This window comes from Chelonoidis abingdonii, chromosome 25, assembly GCF_003597395.2.
Source record: "Chelonoidis abingdonii isolate Lonesome George chromosome 25, CheloAbing_2.0, whole genome shotgun sequence".
NCBI classification, from domain to species: Eukaryota; Metazoa; Chordata; order Testudines; family Testudinidae; genus Chelonoidis; species Chelonoidis abingdonii.
The window spans coordinates 870,181-890,025 of NC_133793.1; the positions used below are offsets into that span (position 1 = coordinate 870,181).

At 54.4% G+C, this 19,845-nt stretch overlaps 1 protein-coding gene across 1 annotated transcript in view; it reads left to right on the forward strand.

Annotated features, from left to right (window-relative positions):
* FHL3 (four and a half LIM domains 3) overlaps positions 1-14,687 on the forward strand; it is a 42,501-nt gene extending 27,814 nt beyond the window's left edge. Inside the window, exons 2-6 of the mRNA XM_032796269.2 lie at positions 8,392-8,573; positions 8,771-8,945; positions 9,714-9,883; positions 10,600-10,786; positions 12,123-14,687. Of these exons, the coding sequence (XP_032652160.1) occupies positions 8,418-8,573; positions 8,771-8,945; positions 9,714-9,883; positions 10,600-10,786; positions 12,123-12,274 (840 nt within the window). The 5' untranslated portion in view covers positions 8,392-8,417 and the 3' untranslated portion in view covers positions 12,275-14,687. The remainder of the gene's footprint in view (positions 1-8,391; positions 8,574-8,770; positions 8,946-9,713; positions 9,884-10,599; positions 10,787-12,122) is intronic.
* Positions 14,688-19,845: the final 5,158 nt, after the last annotated feature.

Sequence of the window (19,845 nt, forward strand, 5' to 3'; positions counted from 1 at the left end):
CACCCTATCTATGAAGTTGCACCGAGATCCTGTCAAGTTCACCACACCTGTCTTTAGCTGGTGTCCTTCCTGGGCCTTTCTGCTGTTGTACGTGGAAAGACGTGCTGTGTAAACGTTGTATGCACCATCACGTCTCTCTAGTACAGCAGGGTGCATCTTTTACCTGCTGAGACTTACTCTGAATGTGAGGAAATCCTCCATGCCCCTGCCGAGTGTGCCTTAAAATCTGGTGACAGTTGGGTGCTCCCCTGTGACTTAGTGAACAATTCAAACAATCTCTGCTATTTCCTGTGCTCGCAGCCGTGGGCATTTCCATGCCTGCCCGGCTGAGCAAGTCCTGGGCTGTCAGAGTGCTGCTTTTTCAGCGCAGGGTTTTCAGAATGCACAGCGTTCCCTTGTCAAAATTGGCTATGCCCAGCGTTGGGCCAAGGCTGCTCTGAACTCACGCAAGGTTCAGTGGGGACAGTTGCAGCATTGTAGGGCTCTGGCTAGGCTCCAGCCACACATGGCACTTGTCTAAGGTGGACGTTTTCTGGCAGTTTCCCACTGCTGCCAACATTGGTGCATCCCCACAGGTGGGAGAGGAGAGGGGCACACAGGCTGCCAGCGTCCTGACCCTGCTTCTTCAGTACCTTCCTGCCAGCAGGTTGCCATCTGGCCCCTGCTTTGAGAGAATGCAAATGATGCAAAATAAAACCCAGGCCCTCCCCATGTATTTGAGGAACTAACTGCAGCTGTTTGCATTGATGGGGCTGGGAGAGTGAGTCCCAGGACCTGTGGGGATGAAGTACCCCTGGAAGTGTATCCCTGGGAATGATGAACTGCCGTTTCCCCTCACCCCATGACTTGCCCTTCATGCTCAGAATTGCAAAGCGCTCCTCAGAGGGCTGGGCACAGGCTGGAGAGGAGGTTTGATGGTGAGATCTAAAGGCAGGAAGTGACTCAGCGGCTCCTGGAGCAGGAGGGTGAAGTCTTGATGTAATGCAGCTCCCTAACGGCACTGTGTGAGAGCCGGGGCTGGCTCAGTCATCCTGATGAAATTCCCTTACCTATGCCTTTCTGGCTGACTGCCCCTCAGCTCTCCTGAAAGCAGGGCTTGGTGAGCCCTGGCTGGCGAGGGTGTTCCCAGCGCCAGCACCAAGCCCACAGCTGTTCCTGGGGACTCGGGAATGGGGCAAGAACTCACTCATTTCCCAGCCAGCCACACACGCTGCTCCTGGCCTGCTCAGCTGGCCCCACCTCAGGGCCCTGGTCAGAAGCTGAAGGCTGCTGGGCAGGGGAACAGTGTCCAGAACAAGTGCTGGTGAAGTTAGAAGCCAAGCAAAGGCTTGGAAGATAGAGGCAGAGATGCACACGAGCCCCATAGGGATCCAAACACAGTGCACTTGGGAACTGTGACCACACATGGTCTCCTTGGCCTGAGAGCCTGCGTGGCCTTTGCCAGGGCTCTGGGTGGGATGCAATGTTAGCACAAGGGAGCTGCAGCAACCGTGATACTGATTGAAAATCTTCCCAGCCTCACTAGGAGGGGTCAGAGCAGCTCCTTACACCACACAGCAGCTGCTCTTCATCCTGGAGGCAGAAATCTGCTGGCAGACCCCAGCAGCTGTAGTGCTTCTGCAAAGCTAACTAGGGGAAACTATTCTCTTCCCCCTGCCTGTCTGGCATCCCTGGGCCCTGTCTCACCTACTCATCCTAATTTGGGAAATTGCTCATCCTCCCTGCCTGGCTGCATTTCTGCTCCTGCTCATTTGTTTAGAAGTAAATTACGCAAACCCCGTTCAGGCAACTCTGGGCAGAATAGAATAGATGGAACCTGAAACATGAGCAAAGGCAGGTCTATTCCTGTATCTTGGAAAGATGAACATGTTCCTAGGAATAGCTGTATGGGCTGCTACAGGATGGCTTCTGTATGGCAGCTAGCTGTGGACCTGATAACATACTACGGTGGGAAGTTTCACAAGGTTATTGGCTTTCTTGTGTCAGTGAAATCTCTAGCTGCAGGAGTTCATTGTTTTCTCAACAGTTTGATCAAAATCCTGGCAGGTTACACATTGCGGAAAACCAAACCGTGGCTGCACCTTCTCCTCTGAGCTCGCCCGTCTGCCTCTGTTTAGACCCTGGCATGAATATAACAATCCGTTGCTAAGCCACCTGCAGGGTCACAACAGACAGTGACACTGGAGTGGTGTTACATGGGTGTTACTCTCTAATTAGAAAGTGGTCTCTACTGTGCATCATCTGCGGCTTGCTGACCTTTCTGGTACACTATCCTGTTCCAAGCTCTGTTCCAAGCTGGCCATGCTTGGGGCCCATGTTTTTCAGAAGGTTATTTGCAAGGCAAGGCTGGGGGCCCACTCAGGAGTTTGGTCTGGCACTCCATGGTACTGGTGTGCAAGGGACGGAGGAAAGCCAGTTGTCCCCACGAGGAGGACATGTTTGCCAGGTGGAATGGTACAGCTCTTGATAAAAATAAACCCGTATTGTCACAAGTGACTGGAACCCTGTGTGATTTTGCTGTCTCCGTGTGCTGAATGGTTAGTTTTTGTCTATTGCATATCAGGTGTGACCTGGAGAGAACTGGGTTTTCCTAGTTCAGTGGCAGGTATATTGCATGGGTCTCACTTGGGGCCACGGTGTTTGCAGACTCTGCTACTCCTGGAGCCTGGGGCACTGGTGCAGGGAGCAGCCACCAGCCTGCAGGCTCCTTTTTTGTTCACTATTAATGTAATAAAAGAGTCAATGTGTCTTTAGTTAAATCAGTCAGCTGTACAAGGGGTTCTGACAAGCGGAGGCAGGAGCTGCAGTTCTCTGGCTGTCGCTGGGCATAGTGGGGTGACTACACCCAGGAAGGGTGTAAATCCAAACCTGGATGCCAGCATCCAAGGTAGTGAGGCATGTCCCAGTCTGTGACTGACAGGAGTGGTCAGCCCGCAGGGTGCTTCTCAGTAGCATAGCAACAGATGCATCTATAACAACCGTCTTGGCACTAGCCAGTGTTGGCCAGGTGGAGCAGGCTGGAGTAGGCTGAGGTGGAGGTGCTGTGCATGCATGACAGGCAGCAGGGCCGGGGTGGTGAGGGTAACTTATCACTGGCCACTTCCTGTCGCCATATTGCCGCAGAGTCTGAGTGGCACCGGTAACCCTCTTAATGAGGGGAGAGGGAGTCTCTCCTTGTGGAATATAATAGGGTTGAAAGCAACGAAAATGACTGTACATGGCCACTCTGCAACGTGCAAGCAGGAGGGTTAACCCAGCCCCTGGCTCCGCGGAGCCTAGCTCCTGTTCTCTGCTATATTCGGTGGCTTTGTCCTGACTAGGATCTCCCCTTCACCAGCTGAGTGCATGTTTAAAGTCTGTCCTGGCTACGCTTGGCTTTCAGAACCTGTTAGTTAGCACACTCCTACAGCACGTTTCTAAATCCTACTCTAGACCAACCCCGTTAAAAATGTTTTTACAAATCCATCTTTTCTCCGAGCCCGGACAAGTGCTGAGTTCCTCCCCCTATTGCAGCGAGTGTTTCTTGCTTGTGCTGATGTATTTGTAGAGTCCAAGGCCAGAAGGGACAATCATGATCATCTCGTCTGACCTCCTGCATAGTACAGGCCCGAGAACTTCCCTAAAAGCATTCTCAGAGCAGAGCTTTTAGAGAAGTATCCAGTGTTGATTTTACAATTGCCAGCGATGGAGAATCCACCACGACCCTTGGCAAATTGTTCCAGTGGCTATTTATTCTCACTTTAAAATGCACCATTATTTCCAGTCTGAAGTTATGTAGCTTCAGCTCCCAATATTGGATGGTGTTAGACCTTTCTCTGCTAGACTGAAGAGCCCATTATCAAAAACTTGTTCCCAATGTAGATGCTTATAGACTGGGATCAAGCCACCCGTTGCCCTTCTTGTAAGCTAAATAGATTGAGCTCCTTGTGTCTGTCAGTGGAAGGCAGGTTTTCTAATCCTGAATCCTCCAGTTTATCAACGTCCTTCATAAACTGTGAACACCAGAACTGACACAGGATTCCAGCAGCGGTCGCACCAGTGCCAAGTACAGAGGTAAAATAACCGCTCTGCTCCTACCTGAGATTCATGTCTGGATGCATCCCAGGTTCACATTAGCCCTTTAGGCCACAATGTTGCACTGGGAGTTTGTCCACCCCGAGTCTTTTCCAGAGTCGCTGCATTGTGTAAGGATAGCCAACGTTCTCTGGTCAGAGACTTACACATTTACATTTAGCCGAATTAAAACACATTGTTTGTGCCCTGCTCACCAAGCGATCCAGCTCACTCTGTATCTGTGACCTGCCCTCTTCATTACTTACCACTGCCCCAACTTTTTTGTCATCTGCAAACTTGATATGTGTGATTTTAAATATTTTTATCTTATATTTTTTATGCTGAGCTGCTTCCTGCTCCTTTTTCTTTGTTTCGCCCTTCTGTTCTCCCTGCTCTTGGGCTCTCCTGGCTATTGGCCTCCAGTGTTTGCTTTGGCATCCTCATGTGTTTAGCACCTCTGTCCTACTCTGTGTGTGAGAGCCAGAACAAAGGAGCAAACAGCTTATCTAACACAAACACCCCTCAGCAGACTTCCCAGGCTCATTATCTGCTGCTCTCCCTTCCCCTCCCTGGAACTAGCGAGCAGCATGTGTCCCTACCCAGCCATGCTGTGGTCTCTGCTCGCAGACAGCCCTGGGGCTTGCTGTTCTGCCATTGTGCATTCTGTGGTCTGTCCAACCTGGAGAATAAGAGTTTAGCTCCAGTAGTGCAATGCTGACACCCTTTTAGCAGTGCACTCTGCCTTGCAAGACTGCTGTGCGGCAGCCATAGGTGGACGGATGGACTCTGGGAAGCAGTAACCCCAAGGAGGGGGAAAGTGGTGGAAGAAGTGCAACAGCAATTGGTTAGCCAGCACTAAGGCCACGTGACATGGATGGGGACAAGGGTCTTGCCACTGGATGCAGTTCAGAGGGATGCTATAACATCCTCCCTCATAGGGAGTCAGCAAGATCTGCACCTGGAGCCTTCAACATTGCAGCACGGGTGCCAGTAGTAGGCTGTTATCCTCTAGTAAACTAGCTGCTGGAGGTGGATGTGAACACTCTGCCAGTGGGTTATGTGTATATTACAGATGGGGACAGTCCTTTGAGCAAGTTGTTCAAGTACCATTTTCAAAGGGCTTCTGCAGTTTGCATCTCTTCCTCTTCCCAGCACTCTTCCCATGTGCCTGCAAAGAAAGTGGTGTTGGGTCTCACCTAAGAGCTTTGTCTATATTGAGGATTTTTGCACTGATGTAGCTTTGCTGGTGCATGCCAGCCCCCAGTGGAGATGCGCTGTGGTCTGAACTGGGTCAAGTGGCACTGTCTCAGCTCTCCCTTACACCAGTGCAGTGCATTTACACAGGGGCTTGCACTGTTGTACCTATTCCTGTGCAAAATCAGTAATGCAGGCAGGCCCTTAGTGGCATTCTCTGCTGGCAGCTGTCTCCAGTGTGGTTCAGGGAGAAAGGGGGTTGGGCAGGAAACAGCCTATGTCGAGAGGGCGCCAAACGAGAGATGCTTTTTGAGACTGGAATATCCCTGTCCTGGAACTCTTTTTTTTGAGAGACATGATCAAAACCAAGAACAGAACGTTGGCGCAGCTGCAGCGGAGAGATGGAGTTTGATTTGGCAAATCACGCTCCAACACAGAAACACCTTGTCCTGGAGCTGAGATCCTACCAGTCTGGTTTTCTCCTATCATCTCTGAGTGCTGTTGGGTCTCCGGGAGGATTGCTATTTGAGATCAAAGAGCAGGAGTACACACACTTAGAGGAACAACAGCTCTGTTTCTCTAGGTCCTTATGTGAGCCCATTGCTGTGGCATCTGAGCGTCTTGCGATCATTCGTGGGCTTTTTTCTCGCAGTGTCTCTGGGATCTTGTTCCCCTGTTTCGGGGGAGTTGAGTCCCAGAGAGATGGTGGACCTGCCCAGAGTCACACAGGAAGTCTCTGGCATGGCTGGGAATTGAACACAGGCCTTTTGAGTTCTGCTCCAGTGGCGTGGCCTACCCTCTGGACCTGCTTTCCTCCCTTCAGTTACACTCCAAGCTGCTATTTCTAGGGCCACTGGGGTGCATGAAGCCTCATAACTCAGTACAGACAACTCCCTGCCCTGAAGACTTTACAGTATTGTACGGGGGGGGGATCCCGGTTGTGTCTTGTGGTACCCCTTTGAGTCTCTCCCTCTGAGGTGTGCGGGGGGGGGGAGCAATAGACTTTCTCTCAGGTGAAGGGATTAAATCACTTTGGGAAGCAAAGTCCAGCATGAACAGAGCAGGTCACTGGAAGGAAGAAAACTCCATGCTGTGAGCCTTGGGGGGGCTGGACGTGTTGCGCAGCACATAGGCGTGACTCACATTGTATGTTGGGAAACAAGTGACAGGGCCCTGCCTGAGCAGGACAATCTCCAAAGGACTGGGGCATGGGCTGCTTCATTCAGCTTCTGCAGTGCCTGGCTGCAGCGCTTCTAAAACTAACCTTCCTGGCTCAGATTCCGCTCTGGGGGAGCAAACCTTTTGGAGTGGGGGATGTTCTCCCCAGACAGACAGGGTGGCCCCCGTCAGAGGAGCTCAGGAAATGTTTCATTCGCCCAGACACGCAGCGATGTTGCTCACTGTGAACCTGGGGGTCTGGCCTGGCTGTCTGGGTATTTTTAGCAGGTATCAGAGACTAATGGGGAGTTGCACAGCTGGTGACTTGGAGCTAGTCACTCCTGCTGCCATAAACTCACTGCCCCAGGATGCAGCTGCAGTGGGGAGGGGTGTGTGGGATGTGGACAGGGACGACTGGCAGAGCAATTCCCTTAGTAGCTCTGCTGCTGGCTGGCATGTGGCGAGGGCTCTGTGTGTAAATCTCCCCACACTCCTGCAGCCATGTGCAGGGGACCCCATTGCTGCTGTGGTAGGAAGGGGGTCGGAAGAGCAGACAGGAGCTGAGGGGGAAGCAGCTGGTTAATGAGCGGGTCTGAGAAGGAACTTTGTTCCAATCTGTCTGTCGTAGCTGGGCAGGAACGTGGCCTTATTCACCAGCAGCAGAGCTATCTCTGCATGCAGCAAGACTCAGCAACAGCTGGGAAGCCTAATCACAGGCCCATGAATAGCCTTGATGACTCATGCTGTGCAAGCCAGAGCAGCCTTTTCTTTCCCAGTGCTGGCCCTGGGTGGTTTCAGCCCAACATCGGAAAGGCAACTGCCGCAGCCTGAGATGCAGAGGAACTTGCGATTGTTCCCCTGTCCTGTTCTGGAATTTATCCCTCAACGCACTGTAATAACTCTTCTGATCCACTGGGTTCGTCAAGAGGATTGCAAAGCCTGGCTCTCTGCAGCTAAACGTGTCTGGTATAAACACCATAGGCTTGTCTACACTTGAAAGTTGATTCGGATTAAGGCTGGCTGTAAATTTATAGCTATTCTGGAGTAACTCCAGGTGTAGACAAACCCTTATACCTTGGAGAGAAATAGGGCCAGTAACAGCTCTCGTAAACCAGCTTCTCCCGAAGCAAAGCCAGAGAATGTCTTGTGCTTTCCCTTGTGCAAACATGCATGTACAGCAAGGGGCTTGTACTTCGGAAATAGGCTCCCAGGGAGGATCCTGGGGATGTGACTTTGATTAGAAATGTCTTTGTACTGGCCAAATGACTGGGCACCTGACTTGTGCTCAATGCTCTCCTGTTCGTCTGCTTTAGAGCCATTTGGAAGCTTGAAAACTTGAGATGTTAGAAACTAGCTCAGGCAAAGCACTAGAAGATGTGGTGCAGGAACCAGTCCCATCCTAGGCTCCAGGTGGGAGGCTAATCACTGAGTTTGGGTCTGCGAGAGGGATGACTGTTTATCCCTCTGTCGGGCTCATGCACACACCCAGCTGGTCACGCAGTTCAGTCCAAAAATGTGTTTGACCAAAAATGGGAACGATTTTGTGTGCAATCTTCTGTGTGTTGCATGCTGTCCTGAGGATTGCAGCCAGGAGCCCATGACCCTGCGTCGTCCAGCGACCAGCTCAGTCCCATGGTCCCCAGTCGGGCTTTCTCCGTGCAGGGCCTTGTGACAGGTGTATGCACGTTCTGATTGCTGGCTCCGCTTTATGTGCAAACGGAAAGTGCTCTCCACCCCACACCTGACCATTTCTGGAAACACAGGTTGTGTTGTCCATGAGCAGGAGCAGCGGCTCGTGCCCCATGCTGGCCATGTGCAGCCAGGCTCAGTTCATTGCGGTGCTGCCTGAGCACAATGAGCAGCCTGGGCACGCGCCCATGTCTGTGCCCCTCACCTCTGGATGTGGCAAGGGAGTTGGGGGAGGCTCAGCCCTTTGCATCGCTGAGGCTCTGAGCAGATGCTAACCTATGCGGTCTTCCCCGGTAGGTGTGGGAGGCTCTCAGGTCGGCACCATGACGGAAGGTTTTGACTGCGACAACTGCAAGGAGTCCCTGTATGGGCGGAAGTACATCCAGATGGACATGGGTCCCTACTGCATCCCCTGCTATGATGCCCACTTCGCTAACACCTGCGAGGAATGCAAGGAGCTGATTGGCCACGACTGCAGGGTGAGTGAGAGCCCGGGGGCTGCGCCCAAGTGGGGCCTGCCCCCCACGTCCCCATGGGCAAGTGAGGGGCTGGAGGCTGCGCCCAAGTAGGGCCTGCCCCTCATGTCCTCGTGGGTGAGTGAGGGGCTGGGGGCTGCGCCCAAATGGGAGCTGCCCCCCACGTCCCCATGGGTAACACCCCCCACGCTCTCTCCCAGGAGCTGTACTACGAGGATCGCCATTACCATGAGCACTGCTTCCGGTGCTTCCGCTGCGACCGCTCTCTGGCCGACGAGCCTTTCACCTGCCAGGATGAGGAGCTGCTGTGCAACGACTGCTACTGCAGCGAGTTCTCCTCCAAGTGCGTCGCATGTGAGAAGACAGTCATGCCAGGTACAGGCTCTGGGGTGTGGGTTGTTGGCAGGAGACGGAGCCTCCCCTGGGCCTTGGCCGGCTCTGCTGGGCTGGCAGCTGCCCTCCTGTCATCCCAGCCAGGGGCAGTGCCCTGTGGGTGCCGGGCAAGAGCCCAAGGACATGTCGTACCTGTACAGAGAGGACTGGTGCTGGCTCCCCTCTGCTGAGCAGACGTGAAGCCCTTATCGGGGACCCAGAACTGTGATCTCCCTTGAAGCCCTTGTCTGTGGGCTCCCTGTTGCGGGAGGACCATGGAGGAGGAAAATGTGGGGAGGCAGCTCCAGAGGCTCTGGAGCATCCTCTGCCCTGTCTCTGGGGGCCCTTGTGGCCTCAGACAGGGAGTGACTGGCTAAAGGCTGCTGGAGACCCAGCCTTTTGGGGCTAGAGCTGTGCCAGGCCCCTTGGGCATAGGCTGCCTGTGTTACCCCCAGGCCCTCTGGCGTCTCGAGCTCTCCCGCGCTGAGAGACTTGACTGATGACGCTCCCTATGAAGGGAGAACTTCCCCATGTGGAGTGACTGTATTAGGACATGGGGCAGGAACAGGCCTCTGGGCACTAGCTTTCTGTCCACAGGTAGGAAACGCTAGCGCCAGGCCCCCCTTCCCAGGTTCGAGCTGAGTTCAGGACACAAGGCTCCATCTCTGAAGATCGTTGTTGATTTGAGGACATGCCACTTGCTGAGCCTGTCTGAAGGTGCAGCTGCTGTTTCCCAGCGGTGCGCTGAGCCCAGACCTGCTTCATTTCTAGGATCCCGGAAACTGGAATACAACGGACAAACCTGGCATGAGCATTGCTTCATCTGCAGCAGCTGTCAGCAGCCCATCGGGTCGCGGTCCTTTATCCCAGACAAGAAGGATTATTATTGCGTCCCCTGTTATGAGAGCAAGTTTGCCCCCCGCTGCACTCGTTGCAAAAAGGTAACGCTGGCTTGCCAGCCCAGTGCTTCCTTTGGTGACCCCGCAGGGGCTCCACTTCTCTTAGATGAGATTCTCCTGTGGCAGCCACTGGTCTCCGTGGGAAGTGGTCCCAGGCATAGGAGGTGGGGTGCTATTCCATGATCCCTTCTGGGTGAAACCCAGCTTACTAAGGGCAGAATCGTGTCCGTGTTCCCTGGATCTGGGCTGGCAGGACTGCACCCAGAGCATTGCCAGCACCCACCCAGTAATAATAAAGGGGTGGACGTGGCTGGGCTCCCTCCCCTACCCTTGTCACAGGGGATGCTACTCTCCATGGCTCTCCAGAAGGCTTTGTTGAATGCTGTCGAGATCTCCAAGCTCAGGCATGTTTGTGTGCCGGGTCTGGAGACCGGCTACTGGCTGATGTGTCAGCATCACCCCCTGCTCTGGAGACAGCCGAGGGTTCCCCTTACTGCTCGGCCCGCCGTGGCGTTGTGCGGCTCGATGGTTGCGGAGGGTCCAGTTGAGTTCCTTTGGCTGGCTTGGGAAGGGGTCTCATGTTAACTGCAGTGCTCATGGAATGGGTGTTGGCCTTGCATCCAGCCTCGTCAGTGTTCCTATGGAAAGGGCTCCAGAGGCTGAGATCTTTATAACCGCCAGGCGCTCCGTGCTCCCTGGGCTGCCTGCAGCAGCTCTTCAGGGACGTATGGGTGTAACTGGTGTTCTCCCTTCCCCAGTCGCTGACCAAGGGAGGAGTGACTTACCGTGACGAGCCCTGGCACAAGGAGTGCTTTGTCTGCACTGGTTGCAAGGTTCCCTTGGCAGGCCAGCAGTTCACCTCCCAGGAGGACAACCCCTACTGTGTCAAGTGCTTTGGGAACCTCTATGCCAAGAAGTGCAGCGCCTGCGCAAAGCCCATCACAGGTAACGACAGAGACTGGCGCACAGCACATGGTCCCTCGCGAGTGGGTACCGTGGCTGTGCCTGTGAGCAGAATGCAGAGCTTGCTCTGCCTTCTTGCTCCCAGCCACTTGCTGGGGAATCTCTTCATGGTGGTGAATTCCTCTCTGCAGCAGGCCAGTGTAAGGCCTCTGCATTCCACTGCAGCCCTCCAAGGCTCACTGATGGGCTGTTCAGAACTTCAGGCCTCCCAGGATGGGAGAACGTTATTCCCAAGAGTGCCCTGGGGCATGTGGCAGGCTGCTCCTGGGCATGTTCACCAGCAGCCTGTTTCAGCTGCTCATTGAGATGCCATGCAATGGGAAGGAGTTAAATTGCAATGAGGAGTCTGTGTTGCTCGTTTCCTTGCTCTCACTTTGTTCTTGCAAAGCTCAAGTACTGGGTGTGTCCTAGCCCTGTCAGAGCAGGGAACGTACTGTGCACACCCAGGGAGGACTGGCTGCGTTTTGGTACCCTGCAACCTTCCTGCAGAACTCCCAGGACATGCTCCGTGTGGTGGGATCTGATGGCTCTGACTGGCCTCTCGTTTGGGGGCTGCTGGTCCCTCAGTTGGGGCCCTGGAAGGGTTCTCCACCTACAGTAATGTGGGAATGTTTTGCAGCCCAGCAATGGGCTGGGAGGCTCCAGAAACTGGACCTTTCACAGTGAGGGGAGTGGGCCTCTCCCTCCACACACCTGCACAAGGAGGCTGCCTGGTCTCCTTCACTGACCCTCCCTCTGTGGCTTGGGTTTACTGCTCCCGGAAAGGCCAACGCAGCTGCTGAGTCACTTGGTGAGTCAGAACCCTGGTTCCGTGGTTAGAGACGATGCTGGTTTGCTGCCCCGCCCCAGGTCCCCAGTGTTTATCTTTGTTGCTGTCTCTGCAATAGCATATAGGAAACCTGCATGTCCTTCTGCCGTCTGGACAGGGGGCAGAACGTGGCTTCCCTCAGCCGGCTGGCTCCACTCGGGTCCTTCCCGAAGAGCTTCAGTTACTCAGTGTCGTGCACAGACCCCCAACTGGCTGCTCGCGGCCAGTGCTGCCTGCTGCATAGGGGGCTCTGGGCTCTGGCCTGGGGCTTGGGAGACCTGCTCTGCCCCTGGCTCCCTGCGTGACATGGGGCAAGTCTCTGGGCCTCAGCTCCCCAGCGCTAAGCTAGGGCTGGTCCTTCCTGTATATAAGATTGTGGGGGGCATAGACGCACCATAGCTAGATGGAAATAGCCCCAGGCTCATCCCTGACTGGAGGGCCGACCCTAGGCCCTTCAGGAATCTGCCTTGAGTGCTCCAGGTAACCCTACGCTCTGTCCCCCTTCTTTAGGCTTCGGAGGGGGTAAATACATCTCCTTTGAGGATCGTCACTGGCACCACAACTGCTTCAACTGTGCCCGCTGCACCAGCTCGCTGGTGGGGAAAGGCTTCATCCCCCGGCACGATGAGATCCTCTGCCGCGACTGCAGCAGCAACCTATAAGCCTGGCAAGAGGACGTGGATCAGGGGCTTTATCTGCTCTTCAGGGGCTTCGTGCCAGACACCCTGGGCAGGTGGGAGATGTGCCTTTTGTTGCCCTGGAGAGGGCTGATCCCCTCACCACAGTGTGTGCTCAAGGTGCCTGTGCCCTTCCCCTGAAAGCTAGAACAAGCCGCTCTGGGCTTTCTGCAGAGTGAAGCTAAATAAACGCCAAACAAAAGGAGCTTCCAAGTCCCTCATTATTTTCTCTTCCCTTTGCTTCCTAAGCGCTTGGGCGCTGGCTGAGCCGGGAGCCCCTGTCTGAGCAAAGGGGCTGGCAGTGGCCTTAGGCTCCATGTGCTGACCGCACAGCTTTGTCCCTGCTGCTTGCTACTGGTTTTCTTCCCTTCCCCTGCGTGATCCTCTGCTCTGAGTGATGGGCAGCAGCTCCTGTCCTGGGAGCCAGGCTTTCCTGAGGCTCCTGCCTCGCCAGGCTGGGTTTGCAGCACAGCCTGTTCCCCTAACGTGAGAGTAACCTGACATCTCACTGGGCAAGTCTGCAACACTCTCTGTGCTATTCATTGCAGCCTTGGGTGTTTCTGGCTGGCTGTGAGCAGAGCATGCTGGAGTGAGCACATGGCCCACATTAGAGAATGGCTTTTTCTGATGTCTCTCTCCCCCCTTGTTCCTCACATCTTCAGGGAGATGGTGTCGCTAATATGGCAGGGGAACCTGAATCACCAGCTGGTGTCCCCACCTTCCTGCAGCATTTCCCCTCCCCCTGCTCTGCCCCCAGCAGAAGGGTTCCCATCAGCTTCCAAGAGCTGCATGAATGAGTTTATTTAACGCCAACTCCAAGAGCGCTGAGAAGCGGATCAGGTGCTTTCGGAGCTAGTCTCGTGCTCTGTGTGCAAGTGCTGCCCGGCTGGCAGCCAGAAGCTCTCCTGTCTGCCTGAGAGCCACTTAGCAGAGCAGTTGAAAAGGGCATTTCAGAGGCAGCTAGAGCCATTGGAGCTGGCGGTGTTGTCTGCTCTTTCCCCCTCACCAGTGCTGCAGACACAGGGCCGCTTGTTGCCTCTTACCGAGCTCGGCCCACATGCCATGTATTTTGACCCCAAATATGGTGGTTTATCCTCTGGAGGTTTGTGCACAGTTGTGTCCTGGCTGCAGGCTCTGCTCGGAATTCAGCCCAGGGAGCTGCATGGGAGTGGGGGACGAATGGGGGCTGTGTTTGTATTAACAACAGGCAAAGCTGCAGATAAATTGAACCAGCCCCCAAGACAGCAGCCAAAGGCTCTGCCCCTCCTGTGCCCCCTCCTGCCAGGCGCTGAGCTCTCTGCATGCTCATTGGCTGCAGGGAGAGCCGTGGTTGCTCAGCACCTTGCAGGTCAGGTGCTGGTTGGGGCTTGCTGACCCTCGGCCCCAGTCTGGGCTTCTCATTCCCAGAGAGGTAGGACCCTACCAAAGTCACAGTTCATTTTGGTCAATTTCATGGTCATAGGATTTTAAAAATGGTAAATTTCATGATTTCAGCTATTTAAATCTGAAATTTCATGGCGCTGTAATTGTAGAGGTCTTGACCCAAAAAGAAGTTGAGGGGGGGTCACAAGGTTATTGTAGTAGGGGTTGTGGTACTGCCACCTTTACTTCTGTGTTGCTGCTGGCGAGGCGCTGCCTTCAGAGCTGGACACCTGGCCAGCAGCCACCACTCTCCGCTTGCCGAGCTCTGAAGGCAGCACAGAAATAAGGGTGACAGTACCATGACCCCCATAAAATAACCTTGCAACCTCTTTGCGACTCCCTTTTGGGTCAGGACGGCCAGTTTGTGAAACGCTGGGCGACCCTGTGAAATCTGTGTAGAATAGGGTAAAAGCACACACAAGACCAGATTTCATGGTCAGTGCTGTGACACCTTTTTCACAGCCATTAAGGGCCCTACAGGTAGGAACTGAAAATGAGGTGTTCCAGCCGGCGGAGCTTTGCTTCTCTGAAGACCCTGCTGTGCAAAATTGCTGAGCTGCCTCGAGTTCCCCTAGAGCCCTGTCTCACTTGAGATGCTCACACCAGCCCTGTCCTGTCCTCCCTCTCCCCCTCCCCAAGGTAACAGGATGCTTTTCTGAATACGCCTTCCTTGTGTTTTCCTTTTTGTACTTTATCTGTTACTCAAACCCGCTGGAGGAACGGCTAGCCCCATCCCCAAGCAGGGTTCATTTACCAACAGAATGTTATGCATGTTGAAGCGTATTAGCTGTGTATTCAAATCCTTACTGAAACCCTTGTTTGAAAGCTTTGATGCGGGTAAGTCAGAGTTTGGGTGTGTGCTATTCTGAAGAGCTTGGAGCGGTTTTTAGAAAGGAAGCTTCCTATGTAAGTGTCCTACCCTCCGGTCTCTTGTATGTTTCTGTAAGGCTTTATATAATAAACCATTGTAATGACACCTCTCTCTGGCTGTATTTTCTCCAAGCAGGGGTGGGAGTAGGGTGGGGTTGAATTAACATCGTCGCTGTGGGTCAGGCTGTCTTCAAAAGGTAAAATAGCTCTTTACTCTCCCTAGGGTTGCTCCCAAAGCCCTGAACTAGGGGCAGCCCCCTGCACTCCCCATGGTTCCCCCTCCCCCAGCGGCCTGCCAAGACTAACTCTAGGATGATACCACAGTTGCCCCTTAGACCAGTTCCAATTTCCCCCCACTTCCGGCTTTTCGGGGATGCAGTGGAGACCCTCTCCTTAGATCCGTTGTCTGCAACGTCAGCCTTTGCACGTTGTTCAGCTGCCCAGACAAAGCGCTTGGGCCCTTCCTGGGCTTCCCGGTACATGGGACAAAGTGAAGGCTTCAAGCCTGGGGACAGGAGTTAAGTGGTCACCACTCTGACCCCAGGAAAGTCTTATGTGGGCTGATGACTTCAGTAGGTCCTGGACTGGTTCAGCTCCTCTGGACCCAGCAGTGCAGTGGATCCTGGGCTGGCAGGACCTGGCATTTTGGTCACTGGCATGTGACTCTCATGACACCGAATTAAGTGTTTCCACATTACAGAAAAGCCCCTTGTGCTTCCCTGCATTCGCTCCATTTGACCTCAGCTCCAGCTCTTGAGGTCTTGTGGAAAGAGCCTCTGTGGGGATGTTGCTTCAGTCCCCAGCTGGGGTAACTTTGGTCTCCTTCCCGTCCGCCTTGTATGCTCATTACTCACTTTAATCTGCTGTGGAATCATTTATTCCCCTAACATCTGAAACTCTTTTCCACAGATTCCTTTACATTTACTAACAGCCATCGTGACTTCCTCTGGGCCTTTGCCTGGCCCCCAGCCTCCCCAGCATTCCCGCTCCACTTCCCCGGAGCTGAGCTACCAGCTCTCCAGATCCTGTGCGAGGGGAAGCCAGGGATGAAAGAGAGAGCCTCCGAGTCTCTGTGACCTCAGTGCTGGCTCTGCGCACTCACAGGCCTGCCTTGCTCGGAGGCTCCTACAAACGTTCGCTCTGGCGGGCGGCAAAACTATTCTTTCCATTCTGATTCTGTCGCTGCCGTTGTGCCGGGACCTGAGGTCTGGTTTTGCTACTAGGTCTCAAACAATGAGCAGACATCTCTGGCTGCAGAGGTTTCCTGAGGGAGCCTGTCCTCCGGCAGGAGCTCGGCAAGCCCATGTTTTCTGAAGAGCCGTTTCCAGGGATTAACCGCAAAAGATTTCTTTACAAACGGGCCCCCAGGCTCCTCTTTCAGTCGAGTTTAAGAGCCTCCCGTTCTTAGCCAAAAAAGGAAATGACCCAGCTGCACGTAGGGCTGGAACATCTGGATTTTATCCCTGTCATGAATGGGTCATGGATACGCACAGCCCAGTGCCTGATTTACTGGGAGGGAAGGGAGATGATGTAATGCACATTCGTCCCCCACGACTCCCAGAGAGGGTCTAAAACAGTCATGAAAATATCATTAAAGTGCAGGCTAACAATGGGGGGCACAGCTGGGGGAAGGAAAGGGGCAGAGCCTGGAGCTCCCTAGTGGGCAAGGAGGTGGGTGAGGAGATGAAACATTCACTGGCTGAAGAGCCAAGCTGCGGAGTCAGGGGAGGGGGAAAGCTGGGTCTGTGGCAGGAGCAGGGCAGGCTGGGCTCTGAAGCCACAAGGCAGGGTACAGACCCAGTAACATTGATCCTGCAGGAGCCTGAAAGAGTCTCACAGTCTGGAGTGAAAAAGTGGCCCAGGGAAGCCCCCAGCACTTCACATGCCCCTCTCTGTAGCTGTTCTCTGGGGAAACTAACCCCAGGCCCTGGCAGGGCAGCGGAGGGATGCTGACCCGGGGCCTGCATCGGGTTCAGCCCAAAGCATGCGTCTGCCATGAAGGCGAAATAAAGGAGCTGGAAAAGCCCCAATGCCGGGGCTGTGGGCAGGAGCGTTCCTGCGGAGAGGCCGAGTGCAGAGACAGGGCAGTGCCAGCGGCCTGTGAATGACTCTAGGACAGGACTTGAGGCAGCCGCCTGCGCTGGAGCGGAACAGGAGAGCCGAACGCTCAGCTGCAACAAGCAGCCCTGTGTCTGTGAAGCACCGAGACCCAGCAGCAGTTATAAAGGTCCTCTGCACCCAGACTGCGAGCCACCCCCCACCCCAGTGCACAGCCCGGTGGTGAGGGCCAGGTGAAGGCAGCTCATGTTGGGTGAACTGACCCTCTCTGTGGAGCACAAGCAGCTTCCATGGGGCTGGGGGGCTGGTATCACTCACGTAGGGGCTCGGTGGGGGGATGCAGAAACCTTGCTACCACTACCACGGTGCTTCACCCCACCAGGGGGCTTGGCAGCCGCTGGGTAACTACCAGCGTGGAGGATACGTTTAGCAAGAGGCCCCCAAGGCAAAGTGCTCCTCTGCAGCATGTGCTATGGGTCCCTTGCAGCGCAGCTGGGCGTAGCTCACTTCAGCAGGCCCCTGCCCTTGCAGGGGCATCAGGCACTGACACCCACGGTTCCCCCTCTCCTGCCTGTGGCACGATGGTGCCGTCTCCTGGGGCTCATCCTGGCTGTTGGTTCAGTGTGCGAGGGGTGGGTGGCGCTGGAGGCCTGCGCTATACAGGGGTTAGACTGGGCCCCTTCCGGCCGCAGACCCTGAGTGTTAGCAGCAGAGGGGCTGTCGATGGGTACGTCTACACTACGGGATTATTCCGATTTTACATAAACCGGTTTTATAAAACAGATTGTATAAAGTTGAGTGCACGCGGCCACACTAAGCACATTAATTCGGCGGTGTGCGTCCATGGTCCGAGGCTAGTGTTGATTTCCGGAGCGTTGCTCTGTGGGTAGCTATTCTGTAACTGGCTTCCTCTGCTGGCCTGTGTCAAAAATGCTGGGTTCCCACTGAATTGAGACTCAGCGCTAGTCCTGGTGAGGCCCAGCCAGGAGATGGGTCAGAGGCCTGGGCCTAGTCTATTGGGCTCATTAGGCCAATGACCTAGATGGTCTGTGGGTTGTGCTGCCACCTTTGCTGCTGTGCCCTGCAGCCATTCCTCTGGTTGGGGGCCCTGCCGTGCCACACTGCCCCGCTGCAGGCCCCCGGGTAAGAGAGAGGTCCCTGGCAGGTCACTTTGGCCATATGGGTCCTGGGTGGGTGGCTTGGGGTTTTGCCTCTCTTTGACTGGAAGGGCCTTGGTGTTTAATGCATTGAAAGCTGTCAAACTGCCAGTGTTTGCTGTGGTTCAGGATCTGGTGCTGATTGTCGAAATGTTTGTAGGAGAGAGAAGGGGGACGAGTAGTTTCCCCAGACTCCAGAGAAGCAGGACCCCAATTCCCAGCTATGGCAATGCAGTTCAAGTGAGCCCCTGGCAAGATGCTCAGTTCTATTCCTCACCCAGCACAGCCCACGCTCTGCACAATGTCCAGGGGCAGTGTGGTCAGGCTGACCCGCTGCCTGCTCCATCTACTCCCTAGCACTCTGCCAGGGATGAGAGAGGAGAACAGAGTCTGAAATGATTCATTGTTGGACTTGTGAACTCTCCTTCCAAATTAGACACGACTAGACAGGCCCTTTGGCACCAGAGACAGTCAAAGCTCATCCTCACCCCCTGCTGGGGGTGACTATCTGGAGCAGGGCACGTGCCCCCCCCCCGAAGGCCCCTCTGCTGCTAGGACTGCAGCCCACAACTGGCCCTGTGCAGCACCAGGGACCTACTGCTCGGAGAAGGTAATGCTTTCACATTGGTCTGAAGCTGCCTTATGTCAGAGGCTTGTGGCACCAAAATGTGCTGCACCGCTCAGTGACCTGTGCAGCTCTGTGACCTCTTGCGCCCTTCTTACACAAGCAGTTAAATTCCTGTTAACGAGGACAGTGAAACAACTCAGGTGCCCAGAGCCGATTAACTTCTGCCTGAGATGAATGGGGCAGTTCACACCGCAGAGCACTTGTTTCAGGCTCGGTGCAAACTCAGGCAGGCATCGCTCATGCTTGGTTCACGTTTCTCTGGTTGTCTCAGAATTTCTTAGGACAGGCTGAGATTCTGAAGCACAAGCTGGCACTCGAGAGAGGGGCTGATAGGCCACACCATCGTCTGCCCAAACCCATCTCCTCAACGTGCTGACAAGCAGTGGTCACACCAGCTTATAGCTACCCTTGCAGCTCTGTCAGGAAGGAACTGATCAGCTACCTTCACAGCACAGCAGCCAGGGCCACGAGGCCAGTTAGTGCACTGTCCACACAGCCAAGATCTCCGGGACTCTCAGATTGTTTCTGGCCAGGGTTTGTGGGGATGTGGGGCAGTGCTGTTCTGGGGCATTTCAGAGGACAAGTACCTCCTCAAGCTCAGTTCTCTTGGACGTGTGCAGGCCTGGGCCTTGACACCTGAGACTGGTTTGCTCTTATTGTAATGCGTAGCCATAAATGTTATTGGCCATAAAAGTCAGCCCTTGTGAAACCCCAGCTGCTGTATCGAAGCAATCTCTGCGTGCAGGGAATTCCACAAGCTGCTCATGTACTGGCCCAATGCCTGTTTCCATGCTCCTGCCGGTGAGTGAGATTCACTCCCACCTTATGGGTCAGGGCGACAAGCAGGGGCTTGGTTATGGTCCATTGACACGTTCCATCATGTTCAATTCTGAAACCGAGTCCCCTCTAATGCCAAAAGCCTGAAATAAAAGGGGCAAACAGGTGGGTGGGAGGTCCCCGAATTCCAGCGCTTCCCCTTTTCTGGGGTGCCGCATCATGCTGGCAAGAAGTAGAGGAACAGTAAGTGCAGGATCTTATCTTGGTGTTTATTTTTAGGTAGGCGCTTGTGTGGAAGAACTGCCGTACTCAGAGGATGTACGAGCATGCTTGGAGGGAGGGTAATTGGACAATCTTCTTCCTTTCCATATCATTCCCTCCCAGCTGAACTGGTTAGTCTCAAGGCAGGAGCACGTTCTGATTGCTGTAATTATCCTTGATTTTTGGTGGTTGTTGCTTTTATAAACTTTCATTTAGCTCAGTCATGTAATATACATGTGTGACGAGGGAAGCCGGGGCTCGACCCTCCCTGTGGAGGAGGGGAGCCACACCGGCCTCGTCCTGTTCTCACAGGGTCCTGTCCATCGGGTCCAAAGTCCACTGTCTGGGCGTTCGGTCCCTGTGGAGTGGACTGGGACACGGCA